At 41.9% G+C, this 24,755-nt stretch overlaps 1 protein-coding gene and 1 pseudogene across 2 annotated transcripts in view; both read left to right on the top strand.

The window, feature by feature from the left end:
- Positions 1-16,671, top strand: part of LOC127413918 (myomesin-2-like) — an 81,538-nt gene extending 64,867 nt beyond the window's left edge. For both annotated transcript variants that reach the window (XM_051651487.1, XM_051651486.1), the window contains exons 32-35: positions 1,631-1,667; positions 4,596-4,618; positions 4,714-4,769; positions 11,860-16,671. In XM_051651487.1, the coding sequence (XP_051507447.1) occupies positions 1,631-1,667; positions 4,596-4,618; positions 4,714-4,769; positions 11,860-12,297 (554 nt within the window). In that variant the 3' untranslated portion in view covers positions 12,298-16,671. The remainder of the gene's footprint in view (positions 1-1,630; positions 1,668-4,595; positions 4,619-4,713; positions 4,770-11,859) is intronic.
- A 5,888-nt stretch (positions 16,672-22,559) lies between these two features.
- Positions 22,560-24,447, top strand: LOC127414314 (uncharacterized; annotated as a pseudogene).
- Positions 24,448-24,755: the final 308 nt, after the last annotated feature.

The following is a 24,755-nucleotide window of genomic DNA, read 5'->3' as shown; positions in this document are numbered from 1 at the left end:
CTCTGTAGGTACATACATTGCAAGTGAATGGTGATCAGAACTCAGAAGGTCCAAAAAGGACAAAAAGGCAGCTTAAAAGTAATCAATATCCAGTGGATAAATCCATGTCTTCAGAAGAGATGTTATAGGTATGGGTGAGAAACCGATCAATATTTAAGTCCTTTTTTTACTATCAATCTCCACCTTTGACCAGCACCAACCATTAGGTGACTGAATGTGAAAGTGAAAGTCACTTCCACATTAGAATTTGGAAGTGAAAGTGAAAGTGGAGATTTATAGTAAAAAAAAAAAAAAAAAAAACTTAAATATTGATCTATTTCTCAACCACACCTATCATATCGCTTCTGGAAACATGTATTTACCCACTGGAATCTTATGGATTACTTTTATGCTGCCCTTATGTGCTTTTTGGGGCTTCTGATTTCTGGTCACCATTCACTTGCATTATGAGGACCTACAGAGCTGAAATATCCTTCTAAAATTTTTAATTTGTGTTCTGCAGAAGAAAAAGAGTCACACATCTGGAATGGCATGAGGGTGAGTAAATGATGAGAAAAGTTTAATTTTTGGGTGGATCTATCCCTTTAAAGTGTGTAACTATCAACTCCCATTTTGAAAAGATATTCATATTCATTAAAAGTTTTCCTCTTGTGTTCTGCATAAGATAGGAAGTCCTACTTAACTTTACATGTTGAGCTACAGCAACTCCCAAAGATGTTGTTATTAAAGGATAAATTGATGAGCAGTTTTAGGACACGACAATAAATCTCCAGTTGTGTCTAGAAGTCACGGCAGCAACAAACGGCCTTTTTAATTCTAAGAGTCAAAGCGAGGATGGAAAAGGATTTTAAACTAAATTATGACTTTTTTGGTACAAAAAAGAAAAAAAACTTTACCTTTTATAAGTGGAGAAAAAAAGTATATTGTGACCTCTTTAAAGAGGAGTTCCTTGAAAAAAACCCATTACATTTGAAGTTCATAGATTATCATGTGAGATATTTCAACAACCGCTCTAATAGTTGTCCAAATCACCTGCATTATCAGCATTAATGACAAGCACAACATCAACGCTGGAGGCAGCTGAAAGAATGTCATGTGGCATCATCAGATGCAACTTTACTCAACTACTCTTTCACTTAAAAAAATAAAAATAAAAATTTACAGCCTTGCACCAAATTTGTTATCACCTGCATGATCATCTGAAACATGGCCTGTCCCATGTATTTTTCTGTTAACCTTCAATAGAGCTCCATGTTTATAATTGGAAGTAAAGGCCAGAATTGCAGCTGCTATTTAAGGAAATCCAGGGATGAAATAATGCTGTCATAGTATCAAAGGTACAGATACTGGAAGATAGTCCACAGACATAATCAAGGGCTGGTGTGTGATGGGTCATGCGATTTGCTGAATGGTGACAGTAATAAGTAGGGAAAGGAGAGCTATTTCCAGCGATGCAGGAAAACAATGCTATTAAAATAATGAGAGATGATTTTCTTTTTATGCCATGTGCCTCTGGGATAAGAAGTGGGGAGTGGAGAGAGCCAGCGCAGTTTTCAATTTTAAAATTTGTATTTGTTTTATCTGCTTTAACTTTTATCCTTTTTTTTCCCTCTGTGTTTCGCCCTCATAGTCTATGAGAAAGCCTACGCAGAATTCCAGAGACTCAAGTAAGATAGCCATTGCATCTGAAGCCACCCCATATGGCAGTTTTTTTGTGTGTGTTTTTACATATACAAAAATGGCCAAAAACATATCAGGAAAATATTGCTAATATATGTTTTAAAATATATTTATAAACATATGAATTCATAAATTGTTCCTGATGTATTTTTGACAATTTTATATATATTTTAAAATCAATACATATACATATATATATATATATATATATATATATATATACAGTTGTGCTGAAAAGTTTGCATACCCTGGCAGAAATTGTGAAATTTTGGCATTGATTATGAAAATATGACTGATCATGCAAAAAAACTGTCTTTTATTTAAAGATAGTGATCATATGAAGCCATTTATTATCACATAGTTGTTTGGCTCCTTTTAAAATCATTATGGTAACAGAAATCACCCAAGTGGCCCTGATCAAAAGTTTACATACCCTTGAATGTTTGGCCTTGTTACAGACACACAAGGTGACACACACAGGTTTAAATGGCAATTAAAGGTTAATTTCCCACACCTGTGGCTTTTTAAATTGCAGTTAGTGTCTGTGTATAAATAGTCAATAGCTCTCACGTGGATGCACTGAGCAGGCTAGATACAGAGCCATAGGGAGCAGAAAAGAACTGTCAAAAGACCTGCGTAACAAGGTAATGGAACTTTATAAAGATGGAAAAAGACATAAAAATATATCCAAAGCCTTGAAAATGCCATTCAGTACTGTTCAATCACTTATTAAGAAGTAGAAAATTCGGGGATCTCTTGATACCAAGCCAAGGTCAGGTAGACCAAGAAAGATTTCAGCCACAACTGCCAGAAGAATTGTTCGGGATACAAAGAAAAACCCACAGGTAACCTCAGGAGAAATACAGGCTGCTCTGGAAAAAGACGGTGTGGTTGTTTCAAGGAGCACAATACTTGTTGACCCCTCTCCAAACATAGCACTTATGGTTGTGACCATAAAGCTCTATTTTGGTCTTGTCACTCCAAATTACAGTGTGCCAGAAGCAGTGAGGTGTGTCAAGGTGTTGTCGGGCATATTGTAACCGGGCTTTTTTGTGGCATTGGCTTCTTTCTGGCAACTCGACCATGCAGCTCATTTTTGTTCAAGTATCGCCGTATTGTGCTCCTTGAAACAACCACACCGTCTTTTTCCAGAGCAGCCTGTATTTCTCCTGAGGTTACCTGTGGGTTTTTCTTTGTATCCCAAACAATTCTTCTGGCAGTTGTGGCTGAAATCTTTCTTGGTCTACCTGACCTTGGCTTGGTATCAAGAGATCCCCGAATTTTCCACTTCTTAATAAGTTATTGAACAGTACTGACTGGCATTTTCAAGGCTTTGGATATCTTTTAATATCCTTTTCCATCTTTATAAAGTTCCATTACCTTGTTACGCAGGTCTTTTGACAGTTCTTTTCTGTTCCCCATGGCTCAGTATCTAGCCTGCTCAGTGCATCCACGTGAGAGCTAACAAACTCATTGACTATTTATACACAGACACTAATTGCAATTTAAAAAGCCACAGGTGTGGGAAATGAACCTTTATTTGCCATTTAAACCTGTGTGTGTCACCTTGTGTGTCTGTAACAAGGCCAAATATTCAAGTGTATGTAAACTTTTGATCAGGGCCATTTGGGTGATTTCTGTTATTATGATTTAAAAAGGAGCCAAACAACTATGTGATAATAAATGGCTTCATATGATCACTATCCTTAAATAAAAGACAGTTTTTTTGCATGATCAGTCATATTTTCAAAATCAATGCCAAAATTTCACAATTTCTGCCAGGGTATGCAAACTTTTGAACACAACTGTATGTCCAAAATGCATTTAAAAAATACATTTCAACAAGCACTTTTATTGCTTTTTCCCACCGTTTTGACTGTTTTCTACATTCACTCTCAATTACATTTATTTTCAACTACATTTATTAATGTGGCAGATGCCTAAAACCCCATGAAACGAGGTTTGACAAGTTCAGTTTGTTTTGCAATGGTCTATTCTTAAACCATTGCAATTAATATATATATATATATATATATATATATATATATATATATATATATATATATATATTTTTTTTTTTTTTTTTTTTTACATAGTTGGAAATAAGGAAATAAATATTCTGTGTGGTAGTTGGTGCAGATACCCAGTCAAGGAAATTACAAGAGCGTTGCTGCACCTTTTATATTGAGATAGAATATTCATTATTCATTATATTAAATAAATCATTAAAAATGTGACATTGTATCAAAGTAAATTACAGTAGTAAATAATAAAAATAGTATTAAATAATGTAAAAATTAACTATAAAACAATTTTGGCTGCACTCTTGTGTGCTAAAAAATAAATAATTAATTTGTGCGAATTAATATTTTACTTCACTAGCACCAGTGCTAACCCTTAAAAAAAGTAAGGCCTGCATTGTTAGCACCATGCTCTATAGTTGAGCTACAGAAACACATAATCATATAAGTATAATTATTGTAATTGTTTAAATATTCAATTAAAAAAATTTTACGTTTCATATAATGTTCTAAAATAATTGCACTTACTGTTACTGTTGATGTTGTTGCTTCTTTAACAGTTTGAAGGGTGGATACACACAAAAACAAATAAAATTGGAAACTAATCTTGTTCTAATCCATACACATTTGTATGTGTATCTAAAATGTACTTTGATATTGGAAATGTATTTTCTTGTCTTTGAAATTAAAAACAAAACATATTGTCAACTTACGAAATATATTTCTTTTGAATGTGTTGAAAAGAAATATATGGTTTTGCTGTATGGGAGATGTCTCTCCACTTCCTCAATGTTTAGCAATGCAAAGCATGTGTGCTGCATGTCAGTGATTTGTTAAAATATGAAGGTCTGCTAATGAACTCAATAATAATGCTGTTCTTCTCTTGCCTTTCAGAGCGGAAGCATATGCTGAAAAGTGTAAGTATGCTCAATCACTCCCAACACTCGAGGGGGCCTTCACTGATTTTGTAATTATATTCCTGAATTTAACTTCATAATGTTTTCATTTTCAGATCGTGGGAAAGTGGTTGGTGGTCTTCCTGATGTTGTGACGATTATGGAAAAGAAGGTTTGTTTTAAGCTCATCTGTGAATCTAAACATAGGGAAAAATACATCAGAATGCATAAAGAAACGTCATGGTTACTTTCGTAACCTCCGTTCCCTGATGGAGGGAACGAGACGTTGTGTCGATGTAGTGACACTAGGGGTCACACTTGGGAGCCCCAAACACCTCTGATCTTTTGAAAAAAGGCCGATGGGAATTGGCGAGTGGAATTTGCATGCCACTCCCCCGGACATACGGGTATAAAAGGAGCTGGTATGCAACCACTCATTCAGGTTTTGTGCTGAGGAGCTGAGACCAGGTTCCGGCCATTTCAGCGGGTAGTTCAGCATTGTGGCAAGAGGGACACAACGTCTCGTTCCCTCCATCAGGGAACGGAGGTTACGAAAGTAACCATGACATTCCCAATCTGTCACTCACTCGACGTTGTGTCGATGTAGTGACATTAGGGATCCCTATACAAAATGCCAAAACTACCTGAACTGTGTCACGTGGACTGGCGGTGCGAGACAGGCAGACCGCTGTGTGCCTCGTAGCCAGCGCACCAGGCTGTCACGGAACCTCCCCCAACGCTCTTATGAGCGTCGAACGGTCCTTCAGGAACAAGTCGACTGCCCAACAAATAGGGACAGGCTAGCCCAGCTGAGGCCTCTTTTCATCTTTTTTCTCCCCAAAAAGACTGGAATTTGTTAACCGACTGGGAGCCATAAGTATCCACATTGGGGGGTGTCCCTCCCAAGGGGAAGACACCACAGAGACCACACCCTGCCCAGAGAAGACGGGGTGCGGGGTCTTGAGCCGCACTGGGGCAGGATGTGTTGTATGGCCTCCGTCTGCTTCATCACCGCCGAGAACTGCTGGGCAAACCTGGGAGATGGGGGCGTCAAGGAACCGTGCCTTGTCAGCCTCTCGCATCTCAACCAAGTTGAGCCAAAGGTGGCGCTCCTGGACCACCAGGGTGGACATCGCCTGCCCGAGAGACCGCGCCGTGACCTTCATCGCCCGGAGAGCGAGGTCAGTCGCAGAGCGCAGTTCCTGCATCAATCCTGGGTCAGAACTACCCTCGTGCAGCTCTTCTAGTGCCTTGGCTTGGTGTACTTGCAGGAGAGCCATGGCTTGCAGGGCGGAGGTAGCTTGTCCAGCGGCACCGTAAGCCCTAGTCATCAGGGACGACGTAAACCTACAGGCCCTGGATGGGAGCTTCGGGCGCCCGTGCCAGGTAGCGGCGGTCTGCAGACACAAGTGCACCGCGAGTGCCTTATCCACCTGGGGGATCACCGAATACCCCCTGGCCGCTCCATCATCAAGGGTAGTGAGAGCGGGGGAGCTGAAAGACCGGGACCGGGCAGTAAAAGGTGCCTCTCATGATCTTGTCAGCTCCTCATGCACTTCTGGAAAGAAAGGAACTGGGGCGGGGCATGGCCGTGGGCAGCGCCCTGAGCCCAGGAACCAATTGTCGAGCCGCGAGGGTTCAGGGGAGAGTGGAGGGTTCCACTCTAGCCCGACGCTTGCGGCCGCCCGGGAAAGCATGTCCGTCATTTCCGCATTGGCCTGAGACTGGGCGACCATTCCCGAAGGAGGAAGCCCAGCCGAAGCCTCTGCGTCCAACTGGACGAGCCCGCTCTCCGATGCTGCGCTCGATAACTCATCGTCTTCCCGGGTTCTGAACAAGAGGTCGAACTCGCCCCGAGACGAGCCGGCGGTCTTGTCCGAGTGCCCGACCGGGGCAATCAAGCATGCTGGGGAATGGGAGGTCCGTGGGGGAATACCCGGTGGAGATGGTCCCATTGATGTCCCCAAATCGCCCCCAGTGCTAACCGACACGTCCTCAAACCCGTAGGTGCGCGGAGCCGCTGGGGTGGCTTGCTTTCCTCAGAAAGTAAGCCACGACCGCAACGTTGCCATGGTCATGTTCTCGCAATGAGGACATGACCCATCCATGAACAATGTCTCCACATGGGCAGCGCCCAGACACGTAAGACAACGAACGTGGCCATCAGAAGCGGAGAGATAACGACTGCAACCAGGAATTACACACAAACTGGAAGGCATCTTTTAAAAGATGTTCTGTGTGTGCTGCTCTTTTTGTGAATGAAAATATACTCTTTTAGAATATACTCTCTTTTTTTCGCTCTGCCGAAGCACCCAGGGGCTTTCTCTGCAATCTGAATCACGCCGTAAATCCAGCAGTTTTACGAGGTGAATTGGAGGAATTGTATTCAGTGCACTGAATGCAACCGCTCAGCTCTGAAGAGAAAATCTGAATGAGTGGTTGCATACCAGCTCCTTTCATACCTGTATGTCCGGGAAAGTGGCATGCAAATTCCACTCGCCAATGCGTTCATGTCCTTGCGCAAAGTATGTTTAAATAAGTTTTGGCTCGAGTGTGATATAATCACTTACTTCCATATCTGTTTAAATTTATATCCAATCTTTCAACTTCATTTTAATTACCACATCATGCCAGTAAACCTGATAACTTTCATGCAAAGAAACAAGAACGGGACTGTTTACATAGAGAAAACTGCACTCACAGGAATGACATTGGTAACATATAACAAGACGTTCATCCACTCAGAAAAGTAGTCCCACCTCAAAAGGATGATTTAGACAACTTTACAGCTAAAAAAATTTGTTTTCACAAAATAATAATAATAATAATGCTTTCACAAATGTACAAGCTTTACATATCTCCTTTAAAACCCTCCAGAATGCTGGCCCCATAGACTTCCATTGTAAGTGCCAGACTGTAACTGGATGTAATGCATAACCAGAAGTTCATGCGCCCCAGAAAAGTAGTCCCAATTTAAAATGGATGATTAAGAAAACTTTAGAGCTCATATAATAGATGTTTATGGGCACATACATGCTTCAGATTTCTGCTTAAACCCTTCGTAATGCTAGCCCTATACTTACTGTATATTGTAAGTGCCTTACTGTAACAGCAATTTAGTTTTTTTGTTTTTTTTTGTTTAAAAAACAAACAAAGAAACTGAAGGGCAGAGTCGAAATAATTTTCTGTGATAATCAAATTATGCCACATTTGCTGTGGATAGAGCTTAACTTGTATTGAACCATTCCTTGAAATCACCCATGTGGCGCTGCAGCCGTTGCATGAGTGAGCTGTAGTGCCACAGGCACACACGCTGGTGAGTGTTGTTCCACAGTTCTCCTCTTCAGCCCTGGGAGTGTGTGCTGGAGGGCGTCATACTCCTCCACTCCCTGAGATCCATGTCTATTGTCTATTTCCTCATAATCCATTGCTGGGAAACAGCATGAAACCTGCTCAGGGAATATGCTGCATTCTGCTTGTGAAAGGATATTGGTGAGATTATGATTCATCTGAATAGTTGATTCTGGAAATACCCTGCATCATTTTCTCTTTGAGATCAAATAAGCACAGCAGGTCAGTGGCTCTCAGATCCATTACAGGCGGGATGAGGTGAACCCATGTGGGAGAGGAGACCTTTCACTGCAGAGGTCATGCACACTGTGGATTTCCAGTGAGAGCTCCCCGCAGGGTTTACAGCATACTGATTGTATTACTTTTTATAGAGCCATCCATCACAATTGAATTTGATTTTTTTTTTTGCAGAATATAAGCAATGTAAATCTGAAAACAAAGACTGATTGATGCAGTTGTCATGGAGAAGCTCTTAAATTTAAGGAGTTTAAAGGGGTAATATCATATTTTTTCAAATAATAAATAAATAATAAAGTAAAATAAAATAAAATGGTAACACTACAATAAGGTTCCGGTTGTTAATATTAGTTAACAACATTAGTTAACATGCAATGAACAATACTTTTACCGCATTTATTAATCTTAGTTAATGTTAATTTCAACATATCTAAATTCATTTAAACATTTCAACAAAAGTTGTATTTGTTAACATTAGTTAATCCACTATGAACTAACAATGAATAATTAACTAACATTAACAAAGATTAATATATGCTGTAAAAAATACAGTATATTGTTCATTGTTTGTTCATGATACCTAATGCATTAACTAATGTTTGTTAACAAATAGAACCTTATTGTAAAGTCTTACCAATAAAATAAATAAAATGCGCCCAAAAGTCACAATTTGGTTTTCATGTCTATTTCACGGCTGCTGTGCCTTTAAGACTTCTATGTAAATGTCCCTTCCACATGTGAAATGGCTAACTACTCTTTGTTCCTATTAGAAACATGTTGTGGGTTTGTTGTTGGGTCCGACATAGTTTTTAACTCCCCCCTCCTTCAGTAGCAGTCTTTTTGCAAAGCCTGCATTACATTGTGACAGACTTATAAAACAGTCCATGCTGAAATGTGTCACACAAACTGTTAAGATCAGACTGAAATCATCATAGATCTTGTTAAAAGTAAACTTTAGTCACTCATTTTTAACACTGGGATCCTCCAGAAGGATATGCAGAGTTGCAGGTGCTACACACAACCAGAAACAGCACATGGTTTGACAAACTATACTACATGTTATCGTTAGTTCTTCTGGCATTTAGGAATACTGTTATCTCTCTAGCTTTCCCCTTATTACATCTACATGATGGGGCGGGTCAAGTACCTGAACACTCATTTGTTGTCATTGACGTGTAAACATGGACCGTCATGTGTCGATGTGATCTGTGGTTTTAGAAAGTTGCAGAAGTTCCTGAAGTTCAAGATGTTTTTCACAGTTTGGTTTCAATAATTGCTCCTTTTTACTGGGCAAGAAGTTTTGAGTTCTGAAAGTTACAGTATGTTTTCATAGTGCATCAACATCTTTTATATGAAAGATCAAACAAATTTGAGACTCATTTAGGTTTGAGAAGTATAGCAAGATACTTTTTTTTTAAAACTCAGACCTGCTGACAGTACAGCTTGTTTCATTGAATTAAGAACAAAATTAAATCACAGTCCGATGCCACCCATTTTTGAAAGTAATTGCAAGGAAAACTACATGACTTTTTAGTTGCCATAGCACCAAAATATACCATATTATCCATCAAAATGATATGCTGCTGCTTAATGCAGTCATGGTGTTTCTCATATTTATGCCGTTAGCATGAATGTTACAGTACATTTTCCTCATTTTAACGATAGATATTTACTGCCTTCAGATTAAATATACAGTGGGGCTCAAAAGTCCCTTTGAAAATCTGAGATTTTAATCTAACTGAAACCTAGAAGTAAACTACGGTGGCGCAATGCTGCCACATACTTATTTTTTTCACTCAGTTATGTCATAAAAACGACATCTTTTCTTGTAATAATGAGATAGTTATGTCATAAAAATGAGATCTGTTGTTTTAGTGAGATGTTTTGAGCATCTCACAAATTAATTTAGGTTACGTATCACTTTTCATGTCCCAGACAGCCTGTGCTTACAGTTCAGTGGTAAATGAATCCTAAAAAGTGTTTTAGTTTGAAACATTTTGTCAAGTCAACATGGATTTTGGGATTTTTTATCCAGAATCCAGCCTGATCTCACTCTCTTTAGCCGAAATTGGTATACGTTGAACGAATTTGAAAACAATGCCCCCAGAGGCTAAAGCGGTAAGTGTTTCAGAGCATATAAACAAGTGTGACATCCATTTATATACAGGAGAGGTCGCCAGAAGCCAGTTGTAAAAAGAATTGCTTTCAGCTGAACTCGGTGTAAAACAATGAAGAGAAATGCTTATTTTATTTAATCTACCCCCCAACCAAAACCCAAATCTAACCCTAACCATTAGTAGAGACAAAATGCAATTTTAGGGATCAAAATGCAACCTCCTTATCACACTCATGTTTGTTTACACACTCAAAAAATATTTTAGCCTATTTTTAAGATTTATTTTATTTTTTTTTACTAAAGATTCCTCAATTCAGTTTGATTGAACTTTGTTATGAAATTGAAATGCGTAAGTCTTATTTTTTCTTTTTTTTTTTTTTTTTTTTTGTGAGAATTTTTTGAGAATTACAGCTCAACAACCAATTCACAAAAGCCAGAGTCAAACCGTTCATATTTTGTGATGATTTCATCATTGATTTCAAATAACTGTGCCATGGTTATATGTTTAATTAATTTGCCGTTATTTATATAGGCTACAGAGCAGAGCTGCAACTATCAACAAGTGCACAAAGTGGTAAATTACCGTAGGAACTGTCAGATGTTAAGTGTCATAATTTAGTTATTATGAAAAAATATGTAATTTTTATGACATAATATATCATTAATATGAGAAAATATGTCAGTTTTACAACATAGTATCTCGTTATTACAAGAAAATGTCATTTTTATGGCATAACTGAGTGAAAAAAACAAATGGTAAACAGAAAGTTCAGACTGATCTCACAGTAAAATCAGAAACAGTAGGTGGACTTTTCGGTCTGTGCTTACCGAAATTCAAAGCACTGCTCCCCAGTGGCCAAAACGGTAAATGTTATTGGGGTATGGGCTTGTGTGAGCTCCATTTTCCTGGTGAAATGTCCACGAAGGGGCGCCAAAAGTGAGTTGTTTTCAACATTGACCATGTTAACTCCTTTGTACAGACAGTCAGATTTTCTTGCTTCCATTGATGCACACAAGATGCTCTTTGGAACATTTGGAAATTATGCTTGAATAACATGAATCATCTGTTTTGCCCAAAATTGTGGATGTCATTAAAGCAGCAGGGGGAAGATCAAGAAAATTGGAAATTCATTCTAAAGAATGAAATAAAAACAAATCTGAAATTAAATTTGTAATAATAATAATAATAATAATGATAATAATAATAAAATTCAAGTAGAAAAATGCAAAATAGATGCATGACTTTTGAACTCCACTGCACATTTACAGGGTTTCCGGAGTTTTTGACCAATTAATTTTAGTGACTTTCCCGGCTGTTTGTGATTCTTAACACATTTTATAGAGATTGCACTCAAAAAGAGCAATTTCTAACCAAAATTTTAGAGCTATTTAAAAAAAAAAAACAAACAAAAAAAATAAAATAAAATTCACTATAAAAAAAAAATCCAGGACTTTAATATCCTGGAAATCCCAATTTTAAAATTCCCTGATATTTTTAGGTTTCCCATGACCGTGGGAGCCCTTAGTAAATCTATCTTTCTTCTTTCTCTTTATTCAGACCCTGAGCTTGACCTGCACCGTCTGTGGTGACCCCAAACCTCTGGTCAGCTGGTCTAAGAACGACCAGGAAGTCGAGCCCAGCGATCAGTATTCCATCGCCATGGACTCGAGCAAGTTTGCTAGCCTTACCATCAAAGGTGTGTCTCTCGAAGACTCCGGCAAGTACACCATGACGGTGCAGAACAAGTACGGTGGTGAGTCGGTGGATATCATCGTCAGCGTGTACAAACACGGAGAGAAGATGCCAGACGTGAAACCCATCCCCTCGCCCAAGAGGATCATGCCTCCCACGGGTCCGATTGTAATTCCCACCACCACGGCGGCCAGTCCCGCCCCTGCTGCTGCTCCCACCAAATCTCCAGCCCCAGCCCAAAACAGCAAATCACCCGCCCCACCCCGTGGCATGAAGTCCCCCACCCCTAGCAGGAAGAAGTAATGCCCTAGTGCTTTCCTCCCAGTCACCCTGACAGCATAGAAATGACTAGATTTGCATCTCCGGAAGGAAACAGCAATGCTTGCAAGGCAGCAGAAGAATAGTGTTAACGTTTTAGGTATGTTTAGGTTCTGCGAAAATGTAATGCAACATCAGAGCCATCTCATTGCTGTTATGACACTCAGTACGTGTCTTGTTTGCTTTTGCTTGCAGGAATCTGCACAGTCACTGTTCAGTTATAAATAGTTAAAGGTAAAGTGTGCAATTTTTTCTGTTAACATATTTTATCCTATCCCAGCTTAGTATTTAGAGACAACTATAGTAAGTAAGCCACTCAAAGATTAATACCCCTGAAAAGTGTAAACACTGTCGGTCAAGCATGATTTGAAAAGATCATTATTTTTACTTTTCCGTTTGGTGCTGCAAATGGTGACTGAATTGCACACTTCACCTTTAAATATATGCAAGGAATACAAGACCAATCACAATTTAGAATGCAAATAGATGTAGGAACAAAGACCAATTACATTTAGAACTAAAATGACATAATCACTGTTAAAAATAAAAGTGCAACAAAGTGGTTCCGGAAGTAAAAATCCCATTAATTTTCTCCATCTGGGAATAGATTATTATCAATAACTAAATGTTACATAATAATTTTTAAAGACAGACCGACCGTGAGCTCTGAGGTTGTTAATTGATTCTTCTGTTGAAGCCACCAGTCCTCGTTATTTCAAATTCATTTGTGAAAAATTTTTTAATTGTAAAATTCTTGGTGAAGAACTACACTTCCCATGATCCTGAAGAGAGCTCTACCAATCAGAGAATTGCTGCCTACAAAGCATGCCAAAAGATATCTGCAATGACCATCCACTCCTATGACTCACTACGAATGATGCAATCAAGTCGTTCTTCCTACACTCTCAAACTACTTGTATTTAAGTATATATCAAAATATTTTGCAAAAAACGTAAAATATATTGATTCTGTACTTAAAATCAACAACTTTGAATCAACTGTCTTACATATTTCCATTGTTTTTATTTTGATTGCATCATTCCCAATGCTTCCTAGGATTGTTGTTCATTCCCTCATTAAAGATGTTAAATGGGTCACGACATGAGGAATCAAATTTGGCTTGATCTTTTAACATAAGAGGTCATTGTACTGTATGAACATAATGTCAGATTCAGAACTCAAAACTTCCTCCACACTGCAAAAAGAGCATTTGTTGAAACCATGCGGCCAAAACGACACGTTCTCTACTTACTCCACATTGTGATGTCACACTGTCTTAGACATTTGCTTTCGCCTCCACAACAACACATCAACTACTACTTTACATAATCCCTTCCGTAGCCTTACTCAATAGCGGTGAGCAGTGAGATGGCAAGAGGAGAAAAGAGAGCCAGTCAGAACACTGGGTGTTTACTGTCAAGAGCAGAGAGCCAATCACAACAGTGGGTGTATACTGTCAAGAGCAGAGAGCGAATCAGAACACTGGGTGTTTACGATCAAAAGCAGAGAGCCAATCACAACAGTGGGTGTTTACTCTCAAGAGCAGAGAGCCAATCAGAACAGTTGCCGTTTACTGTCAAGAGCAGAGAGCCAATCAGAACAATGGGCATTTACTGTCAAGAGCAGAGAGCCAATCACAAAAGTGGGTGTTTACTGTCAAGAGCAGAGAGCCAATCAGAACAGTTGCCGTTTACTGTCAAGAGCAGAGAGCCCATCAGAACAGTGGGTGTTTGCTGTCAAGTCTTAAAGGAGAAGCAGCACCAAAACTGAGCATTCTGTCAGAAGGTCAGAATGAGGGTGAAAAATTACAATGTTTTAAACAGAAAAACTTTTACAAATATTATAAGTGAACCTCAAGGAAGTTTTTTTTTGTTTTTTGTTTTTTGTCCAAGGTACAAGTAATTTTTTTTGTTTCATCTATATATGTACACACACACACACACACACACACACACACATACACACTGGTGGCCAAAAGTTTGGAATAATGTACAGATTTTGCTCTTATGGAAAGAAATTGGTACTTTTATTCACCAAAGTGGCATTCAACTGATCACACTGTCTAGTCAGGACATTAATAATGTGAAAAATTACTATTACAATTAAAAAAAAAAAAAAAAAAAAATTCAGAACTTCTAAAACTACTTCAAAGCCTTCTCATCAAAAAATCCTCCACGTGCAGCAACGACAGCTTTGCAGATCCTTGGCATTCTAGCTGTCAGTTTGTCCAGATACTCAGGTAACATTTCACCCCACACTTCCTGTAGCACTTGCCACAGATGTGGCTGTCTTGTCAGACACTTCTCATGCACCTTACAGTCTAGCTGATCCCACAAAAGTGGCTTTTTCTTTGCAATTCTTCCCATAAGGCCTGCACCCCTGAGTCTTCTCTTTACTGTTGTACATGAAACTGGTGTTGAGCGGGTAGAATTCAATGACTTCTCAAACTACAGACTTTGGTGTGCTTATCCTCTTGTTTAGTTGTACATCTGGCCTTCCACATCTCTTTCTGTCCTTGTTAGAGACAGTTGTCCTTTGTCTTTGAAGACTGTAGTGTACACTTTGTATGAAATCTTCAGTTTTTTTTTTTTTTTTGGCAATTTCAAGCATTGTATAGCCTTCATTCCTCAAAACAATGATTGACTGATGAGTTTCTAGAGAAAGCTTTTTCTTTTGTGCCATTTTTGACCTAATATTGACCTTAATACATGCCAGTCTATTGCATACTGAGGCAACTCAAAAACAAAGACAATTTTAAGCTTCATTTAATGAACCAAATAGCTTTCAGCAGTGTTTGATATAATGGCAAGTGATTTTCTAGTACCAAATTAGCAATTTAGCATGATTACTCAAGGATAAGGTGTTGGAGTGATGGCTGCTGGAAATGGGTCCTGTCTAGATTTGATCAAAAACAACTTTTTTCAAATAATGATGGTGCTGTTTTTTACATCAGTAATGTCCTTACTATACTTAGCTGACTATATTTTGTGATCAGTTGAATGGCACTTTGGTGAATTAAAAGTACCAATTTCCTTCCGAAACAGCAAAATCTGTACATTATTCCAAACTTTTGGCCGCCAGTGTGTGTGTGTGTATATATATATATATATATATATATATATATATATATATATATATATAAAGGTTGGGAGGGTTACTTTTGAAATGTATTCCACTACAGATTACAGAATACATGCAGTAAAATGTAATTTGTAACATATTCCGTTAGATTACTCAAGGTCAGTAACAAATCAGAATTTGTAATGTTATGATACATCTCAGAGCTGGTTGGTTAGGTTCATGGCTTACAACTCTTTTTTTTTTTTTTTTTAAAGGATTTCATGAAATCCCAATGGAAAAAAATCAATGGAAAAAATACTTTCGGATCCAAGACGTTTGAATTAGAGGCACTATTGCACTCTATTGGCTGAAAATATGTACATCACAAAGTTTGAATGAGTATATTTAGCAGTTTGGCCTGAATTAATTGTAAAATTTTAATACTTAAGGTTAGAGGTTGAGAACAAACCCTAACCAGAAAATTTTAGCAATATCAGTGTAGTTCTGCCTTGCAAGCATTTTTATTAAACTGTAGTGTGAGTCAGGAAATATTAAGTAGAATTGAAAAGTAGATCACATTTTTCACCCAAGATGCATTTTCTTGTCAAAATGAGCAAATGTCTTGTATGAAAAGAAAGAGAGTGGTAAGTGTGTGTGAGGTTGGGTGGGGCAAGTTATATTTAGTGCTACGAGAAAATGTGTGAAACAGTTTGTCATCTGGGTTGCCTAAGCTGAGTGGGCCTCTAATGAATTTTGCTTCCTCTCTCTGGAGGTGCTTGGAGAAAAAGCTTTGATGTTAGTTTACTAAATCTCTGTTTTTAAAGGCATAGTTCATCCACAAAGGGGAATCCTGTCATTATTTAATCACCATTATGTCACTGCAGACCTGTATGCTGTTATTTACTCTATGGAACAAAATGGAATCAACTGGAATAATGTTGTCCTCCACTGCAGCTCTCAAATCTAATTCTTCATTCAACATATTCAGATTGATGCATCATGTTTGGTTACAACATATTTGAGAACAAATACAGGTTTGGAACGACATGACTGTGAGTCAATAATGACAGAACTTTCACTATTTGGGTAAACCTTCCTTCAAGAGCTGCTCTTTCAACTAGCCAGTGGAACTGAAAGCTTTTGTTTTCTGGATGGATGGTCTGAGAGAGCAGAATCTCCACTTAACCCCCAGCGGCAGCCGCACAAGCCCATCGTCATATTAGATAAATGTCCTCTCAACCTTGACTCATGCCCTCGTCTTTTTGCCCTGGTTTTGTGTTAATAAAAGATGTAGAAATATTTTTCCCGTGTCATTTATGTGTTTCAATCATACACAAGTGCAAACACACACACACACTGATAGTAAAATATGAATGCAGTTAGAGAAGCCGGCCCATCAGAAACACATCAGCACTTTTCAAATCCTCTTGGGCCAGTTGTACTTCACAAATCATTGCATGTATTTGGAACACCTAGCTTGAAGTGCTTTGCTGCCAAGCATGCACCAGCACTTCCTAATTCACCACAAGGCATGAGTTGCGATTCAGACTGCCTGGAGAATCTCCATACAGAACCAATTTGTGACATAAATACACTTGATTTACAGTGGCCCCAAAATGTCTTTGGACACTTAAGCCATTCTGAATGTCACTGCATTAGATAACAACATATCAAAGCAAGTGGCATTTATTTTAAAGATAGCACAAGCACACTTTTCAAGCAAAACCTTTCACAGAAGGAAGTTTGTTACGTTTGAAGTGAAAAAAAAAAAAAAAAAAAAAAAAAAAAATATATATATATATATATAATAGATATACAGTTGTAGATGGCACAAATGTAATAACTGGTCCTACATGTAATAAAGGCCCTATGTAATAACGTTTGGCACTAACTGTAAGATTTGTAATAAAGGACTTAACTGTAACAACTTTTGGTCTGTTTCTAGCAGCCCTATTAATAATATTTGGTCCTAAATGTAATAAAAGACCTAAATGTAATAAAGGAACTAACTGTAACAACTTTTGATTTTAAATGCAAGAAAGGCCTTAAAGAGCCCATATTATGCTCATTTACAGGTTCATAATTTTATCTGGGGGGTCTACTAGAATAGGTTTACATGCTTTAATGTTCAAAAAACACATTATTTTTCTCATACTGTACATTGCTGCAACACCTCTTTTCAGCCTGTCTGAAAACGCTCAGATTTACCTCCTGTCTCTTTAAAGCCCCCCTTTCCGAAAAGCCCAGTCTGCTCTGATTGGTCAGCTGGCCCAGTCTATTGTGATTGGTCAACCGCTTAGAGCGTTTGTCAGAAATGTAACGCCCCTTACCATAACAGAGTTTCAGCTCCCGAGGCTTCCTGAGCAGCTGTAAACACTGTTGTAACTATGGTAACAATGGCGTCAGTTTTGCCATACCAGTTTGAGGCCAAAGTCCGATAATGAAAGTTTGGAAGAACAAGCTGATCGACCCGAACCACCTTCACAAGCTCGACTTGAGCAGGACGTTTCACAGTGGTAAGTTTTTATTTTGTAGCTCTCTTACATTTACCGCGGTAAAGTTAGTTTGACGTTAGACATTCGTTAGATATTCGGTTTCTCCTACCCGCGCTCTCTTCAATCGACAATCTTACAAAGATGTCATTAGCACACTTGGTTTAAAGGGAGTACAACTATACTATATGGGCATAAAAATTGGATTCAGACAACGTTTGGTGTGGCTGCAAAATTATGCCTGAAATGCTCCGATGCGCTTTGACTGCCTAGCAGATGTAAGGGACCGTCTGAAAACTCCACCCACTACGCTACAATATAGGAGATGTCCACTCATTCATTCAATTACAACAATCAAGTTATACATGAAGAAAAAACAATACAAAAACAAAAAACAGTAAAATACATTTTCACATTCAGAATGTTCTAATAACTTCCCAGAGGATATATGGATTTACTACAGGTGCGATTATTACAGTATCATCAATTATATAAGCACAGTAATCAATTATTTTAGAAAAAATATTAACTAAAACTCACCAAAATGATATTTTCACATTCAGAATGTTGAAGTAACTTCCCAGAGGATAGACTGACTTACTACAGGTGAGATTATTACAGTATGTTCTATCACATGAATACAGAAATCAATTATTTTAGAAACAATTCTATACATTTTTGTTAATACTGTATCTGCTTCCTGTTATATAGGCTTAACAGGAGAGATGGCATAATAAAGTCTGATTGCTGACGGCAAGAGAGATCTCCACTATTGCTTCCTAGAGCACGGTGCTCATAAAATCACTGTTGTGGAGAGGATGCTTTAACATCTGACTTCAGTAAATGTACAGTGCCTCCGGAAAGTATTCACAGCGCTTCACTTTTTCCACATTTTGTTATGTTACAGCCTTATTCCAAAATGGATTAAATTCATTATTTTCCTCAAACTTCTACAAACAATACCCCATAATGACAACGTGAAAGACGTTTGTTTGAAATCTTTGCAAATTTATTAAAAATAAAAAATGACAAAAAATCACATGTACATAAGTATTCACGGGCATCCGTACCTGACCTCTGCAGAAGCATCCAATTGCACGAAGTCTGGCTAGACAGAGAGAAGCGCGTGACCTATGCCCGATAAGGACCCGCCCCCTTACCTAAGAGCATATAAGGACCTGCACGCTCTGCTGTTCCTCAGTTGACATTCGCTTCTCGTGACCTCTGTTTCTCTCAGCTCGGTTGGAATTGGACTTTCACAATTTTGTCTACCGGAGGACATATCATTCAGATCAGCCTCTGCCAGACGTGACTGTCTTGCTTCAGCCAGGTTAGCTGTTTCTGTTTGCTGCAAGGCGCCCATGCTCGCTCAAACTACCAGTCAGGCTGCCCACCCTCATTGCTGCCAGAGACCCTCATCCTTTCTGTGTCATTTGCATGGGTCTCAAACACACAGAGGAGGCTCTAGAATTCCCGGAAAACTGTAGCCATTGCCTGGCACTGCCCAAAAAACTCCTGCGCCGGAGGCTCAAGGTTGCCGCTACCCAGTGCGACGACCCCGAACTTTCCGACTCTGATGGGGGAAACGGTGATGACGACGCACTCCTGGGTGCCTCCCGGGGCGTGGTCTCTCTCAGCTGGGCCAATCAAAGCAACCTGGCGTTCCCTGAGGACATTTTCACAGGGGATCCCTCGTTCGCCAATGAGCCAGCTGGTTCTGGTGACGAGGACGATGCGGGCCTTCTCGAGGGGAACAAGGAGGCCATCCCGTCTTCCATGACTCCCCAGGCTAACGCCCCCGCGGCCTTATCCCAGTCCGTCCTCATCAAGGTTTGTGAGCGAGCGGCCACTCGCCTCAATATCGAATGGCCAGCCCTACAAAGTGCCACTGACCAAGAGAGGGACGTGTACAATGGAAAACTCCTGGGACCCCCTCCTGGCCCGAGAAAACAACTTCTCCCTCTCCTCCCTGCATGTGCTAAGCATATGAGGCATTGTTGGTGAGACCCCCTCGACCTCAAACACGGTCTCATGGGCCTCGAAGTGAAGGATATGATGGCCCTTGGCATGGGTGACCCCCCTGCCATCGAGTCCTGTATCGCCAGACACCTTAATCCCTCTCAAGGTGCCCTACTGGCCCCCCCCCCCAAGCCTGTTCTCCCCAACAAAATGAACCACTTTTCTGCTTCCATCCACCAGACCTCTTACAAAGCCCCAGCCTTGGCTGACAGGGCCCTCAACATCTCCTCCCTCCTCTCTGCATACCAGGCTGAACTCCTGGTTGACATAGGGTAGCAACTAGAGAAAGGGACCCCCACGCCCTCTCTGTGGAAGGAGATTGTCACAGTTGACCCTGTCCAATGTAACGCCCGTCAGGCCGTCCAAGCCTGCGGGTGTTCCATGACTCTCAGTGGCCGGAGAACATGCACTCTGGCTTAATCTCTCAGGCCTCCCTGACAGTGAGAACAGGCGCATCGCGGGTGCCCCGGTAGAGCCTGGCCAGGCTCTCTTTGGCCCTGCTGTCGCCTTGATGCAACAATGTTGCGACGACAAGAAAATGGAGGATGAAGCGCTTAAATGATGCCTTCCTAGGAAAGCGGCACCACGCCAGGCGCCCCCCGCACGGCCACCCAACCCTCCTGCCACGGGGCATCCTTTCCGGCACCCTGGTAAGGCAAAGCCACGCAACAAACCACCTCCTCAGCAGAGTAACCCACCCTCCGCTAAGCCCTGGGGGAGAATGTCTTTCTCCGCGGCTGCGGCCAAGAAACCCCCCAACTCTACCCCCTCCAACTCTAAACATAAACGGCCGGCCTGATGCACGGCCTCAGGGGGCTTTGAGTCCACGTTCTCGGGCCGCCAACCCCCGAACTCCTATCCTGCCCTCCTAGTTCACCCGTTCAAAAAAAAGAAGGTTTTCCCTCAGTGGGGTCAGTCCCCACCCCACCAGTGGGTGCCCACCATATGTGTTCAGTGCAGAACAATGTGTTTTCCCCCGTCCAGCTCATGTCGGGGAGTCTCCCCGCACTGGAGGTGTTTACAGTGAGAAAAAGTACACAAGCAGTGTCACCACACCGCCTCATTACATTTCTGTCACCCATTCAACAAAGGCCTTGGCCCCAGTGATTCCCAACACACACACACAAAAAAAAAAAAAATCAAATGAATCAAATGAATTCATTACAGAGAGAGAATATCTCTCTGCAACCCCACATGTTATCCCAGTCCGTCCTCATCAAGGTTTGTGAGCGAGCGGCCACTCGCCTCAATATCGAATGGCCAGCCCTACAAAGTGCCACTGACCAAGAGAGGGACGTGTACAATGGAAAACTCCTGGGACCCCCTCCTGGCCCGAGAAAACAACTTCTCCCTCTCCTCCCTGCATGTGCTAAGCATATGAGGCATTGTTGGTGAGACCCCCTCGACCTCAAACACGGTCTCATGGGCCTCGAAGTGAAGGATATGATGGCCCTTGGCATGGGTGACCCCCCTGCCATCGAGTCCTGTATCGCCAGACACCTTAATCCCTCTCAAGGTGCCCTACTGGCCCCCCCCCCAAGCCTGTTCTCCCCAACAAAATGAACCACTTTTCTGCTTCCATCCACCAGACCTCTTACAAAGCCCCAGCCTTGGCTGACAGGGCCCTCAACATCTCCTCCCTCCTCTCTGCATACCAGGCTGAACTCCTGGTTGACATAGGGCAGCAACTAGAGAAAGGGACCCCCACGCCCTCTCTGTGGAAGGAGATTGTCACAGTTGACCCTGTCCAATGTAACGCCCGTCAGGCCGTCCAAGCCTGCGGGTGTTCCATGACTCTCAGTGGCCGGAGAACATGCACTCTGGCTTAATCTCTCAGGCCTCCCTGACAGTGAGAACAGGCGCATCGCGGGTGCCCCGGTAGAGCCTGGCCAGGCTCTCTTTGGCCCTGCTGTCGCCTTGATGCAACAATGTTGCGACGACAAGAAAATGGAGGATGAAGCGCTTAAATGATGCCTTCCTAGGAAAGCGGCACCACGCCAGGCGCCCCCGCACGGCCACCCAACCCTCCTGCCACGGGGCATCCTTTCCGGCACCCTGGTAAGGCAAAGCCACGCAACAAACCACCTCCTCAGCAGAGTAACCCACCCTCCGCTAAGCCCTGGGGGAGAATGTCTTTCTCCGCGGCTGCGGCCAAGAAACCCCCCAACTCTACCCCCTCCAACTCTAAACATAAACGGCCGGCCTGATGCACGGCCTCAGGGGGCTTTGAGTCCACGTTCTCGGGCCGCCAACCCCCCGAACTCCTATCCTGCCCTCCTAGTTCACCCGTTCAAAAAAAAGAAGGTTTTCCCTCAGTGGGGTCAGTCCCCACCCCACCAGTGGGTGCCCACCATATGTGTTCAGTGCAGAACAATGTGTTTTCCCCCGTCCAGCTCATGTCGGGGAGTCTCCCCGCACTGGAGGTGTTTACAGTGAGAAAAAGTACACAAGCAGTGTCACCACACCGCCTCATTACATTTCTGTCACCCATTCAACAAAGGCCTTGGCCCCAGTGATTCCCAACACACACACACAAAAAAAAAAAAAATCAAATGAATCAAATGAATTCATTACAGAGAGAGAATATCTCTCTGCAACCCCACATGTCACCCCTAAGTTGTCCACTAGATGGCGCCATTGCATCACAAATGAGCAAATCGGGGCATAAACACAGCTATGAGCGCTTCCCCGGTTCATGTGTGGTCACTTGCGAGTCACACAACAGCTTGGCAGGCTGTGTCGGCTCCCGAGTGGGTAATTCGAACCATAATGAACAGGTACAGACTCCAGTTTGCCAGGAAACCCACGCCTTTTGGTGGAGTTATCTCCTCTCACACAGAGGAGAGCGCTGCTCACATTCTGAAAGAGGAAATCTCCTCCCTCCTTGGGAAGGGGGTGATTCATGTAGTACCCCTAGATCAATGCAATCAGGGGTTTTACTCCCGTTATTTCCAAGTTCCAAAGAAAGACGGCTCTCTCCGTCCTATTCTGGATCTCAGAGTGTTGAGCAAACATTTGAGGAAATACAATTTCAGCATGTTAACACACGGCACACTCGCTCGCTCTATTCATCAGAATGACTGGTTCACATCAGTCGATCTGAAAGATGCTTTTTTCCACATCAACATTTACCCACCGCACAGGAAATTTCTTCGTTTCGCCTACCAGGGCATATGTTACGAATTCACAGTCCTTCCTTTCGGCCTCTCGCTGAGTCCGAGGGTGTTCTGTCTATGTGCGGAGGCGGGCTTAGTGCCGCTGAGAATAACAGGTCTAAAGATCCTAACATACATAAACGATTGGTTAATCATAGCCAATTCCAAGGAGAAAGTGGTGCAAGACACTTGGCGTGTGCTCGCGCACATCACATCGCTCGGGTTCAGAGTGAATGTGAACAAGAGCAATTTTACACTCGCTCTGAATGTTATATTACTGGGTCTGGAGCTGAATTCAATATCCATACGCGTGCGCCTTTCACAAGAGTGCGTTCTCTCTCTAATGAATTGTCTATCACAATTCAAGGAGGGGGCGAAAGTGCAATTTCGCACATGTCTCAGATTACAGGGTCTTATGGCATCAGCTATTCAGGTTTTGCCTTTGGGCCTTCTGCGAATGAGGGCATTCATGAAGTAGGTTTTATCCCTCCACTTCAGCCAGTTACACGATCTCTGTCGCTCTGTTACAATGACGCGCTAGTGCACAGCAGCCTTGCGCCACTGGAGAAGCGCAGATTTTTACACACATGGGACCCCTCTCGGGGCTGTTATGTTGCGAAAAGTGGTAACGACAGACAGGGTGGGGAGCCACACGGGAGGGCGGGACGGTGAAAGGTTTGTGGCCGAGTGAACTTCGTTCAGCCCACATAAATTATTTGGAGCTCATGACTGTATGGAAAGCTCTGAATCATTTTCTGCCCCGCTTGCATGGGCATCATGTGCTTGTTCGCTGCGACAACACCACAGCAGTGGCACATATCAATCGCCAGGGCAGAATGCGCTCGCCCAAGCTTCATGCTCTAGCTCACAGGCTTTTAGTGTGGAGCAGGTGGTACTTCCTGTTGTTACGCGCGACCCATGTTCCAAGCATTTTGAACAGGGGCGCGGATCTTCTGTTGAGGGGGAACCCACTCTACGGAGACTGGCGCCTCCACCCTCAGATAGTGGGCATATAGTGGGAGAGATTCGGACAGGTGACCGTAGATCTCTTCACCTCGCGTGAAAACTCCCATTGTCCTATGTTCTTCTCGCTAAAGGACAAGGACTTGCCCCTCGGCGTGGATGCACTAGCCCACCCGTGGCCCAAATTGCTGCTCTACGCATTCCCTCCCCTGTGCCTGTTAATACCCACCCTGGCCAGGGTGAGAGAGCAGGGCTTGTCCCTTATTTTGATAGCACCCAGGTGGCCCAAAGCACCATGGCTGGCAGAGATAATTTCGCTTCTGCATGCCCAGTCGTGGTCCCTCCCTCTACGCACAGACCTGTTGTCTCAAGTGAACGGGGAGCTACATCACCCCCACCCGGACAGGGTGGCTCTTTAGGCTTGGCACGTGAGAGGACAAACTTAAGCTCGATGGGGCTCCCCCCACATGTGGTTGCCACTATACAGAACGCTAGGGCCTCCTCCACAAGGTCCTTATATGACTGTAAGTGGCAAGTATTTGAAGGGTGGTGTGATGGGAGCGGTTCCACATCATATCAGTGTTCAGTCTCTGATATTTTGTGTTTTTTATAAGACCTTATGGATAAGAGCAGGTCTTTTTCCACCATTAAGGTCTACCTGGCGGCTATTTCTGCTTGTCATTTTGGGTTTGACGGCTCAACGGCAGGGCAGCACCCCCTCATTTGTAGATTTATGAAGGGCGCCGCCATTCTC

This window comes from Myxocyprinus asiaticus, chromosome 23 (genome assembly GCF_019703515.2).
Source record: "Myxocyprinus asiaticus isolate MX2 ecotype Aquarium Trade chromosome 23, UBuf_Myxa_2, whole genome shotgun sequence".
Taxonomy (NCBI): Eukaryota; Metazoa; Chordata; class Actinopteri; order Cypriniformes; family Catostomidae; genus Myxocyprinus; species Myxocyprinus asiaticus.
Note: the sequence above shows the minus strand (reverse complement) of the source record. Positions and strands in the feature narration are given on the sequence as shown.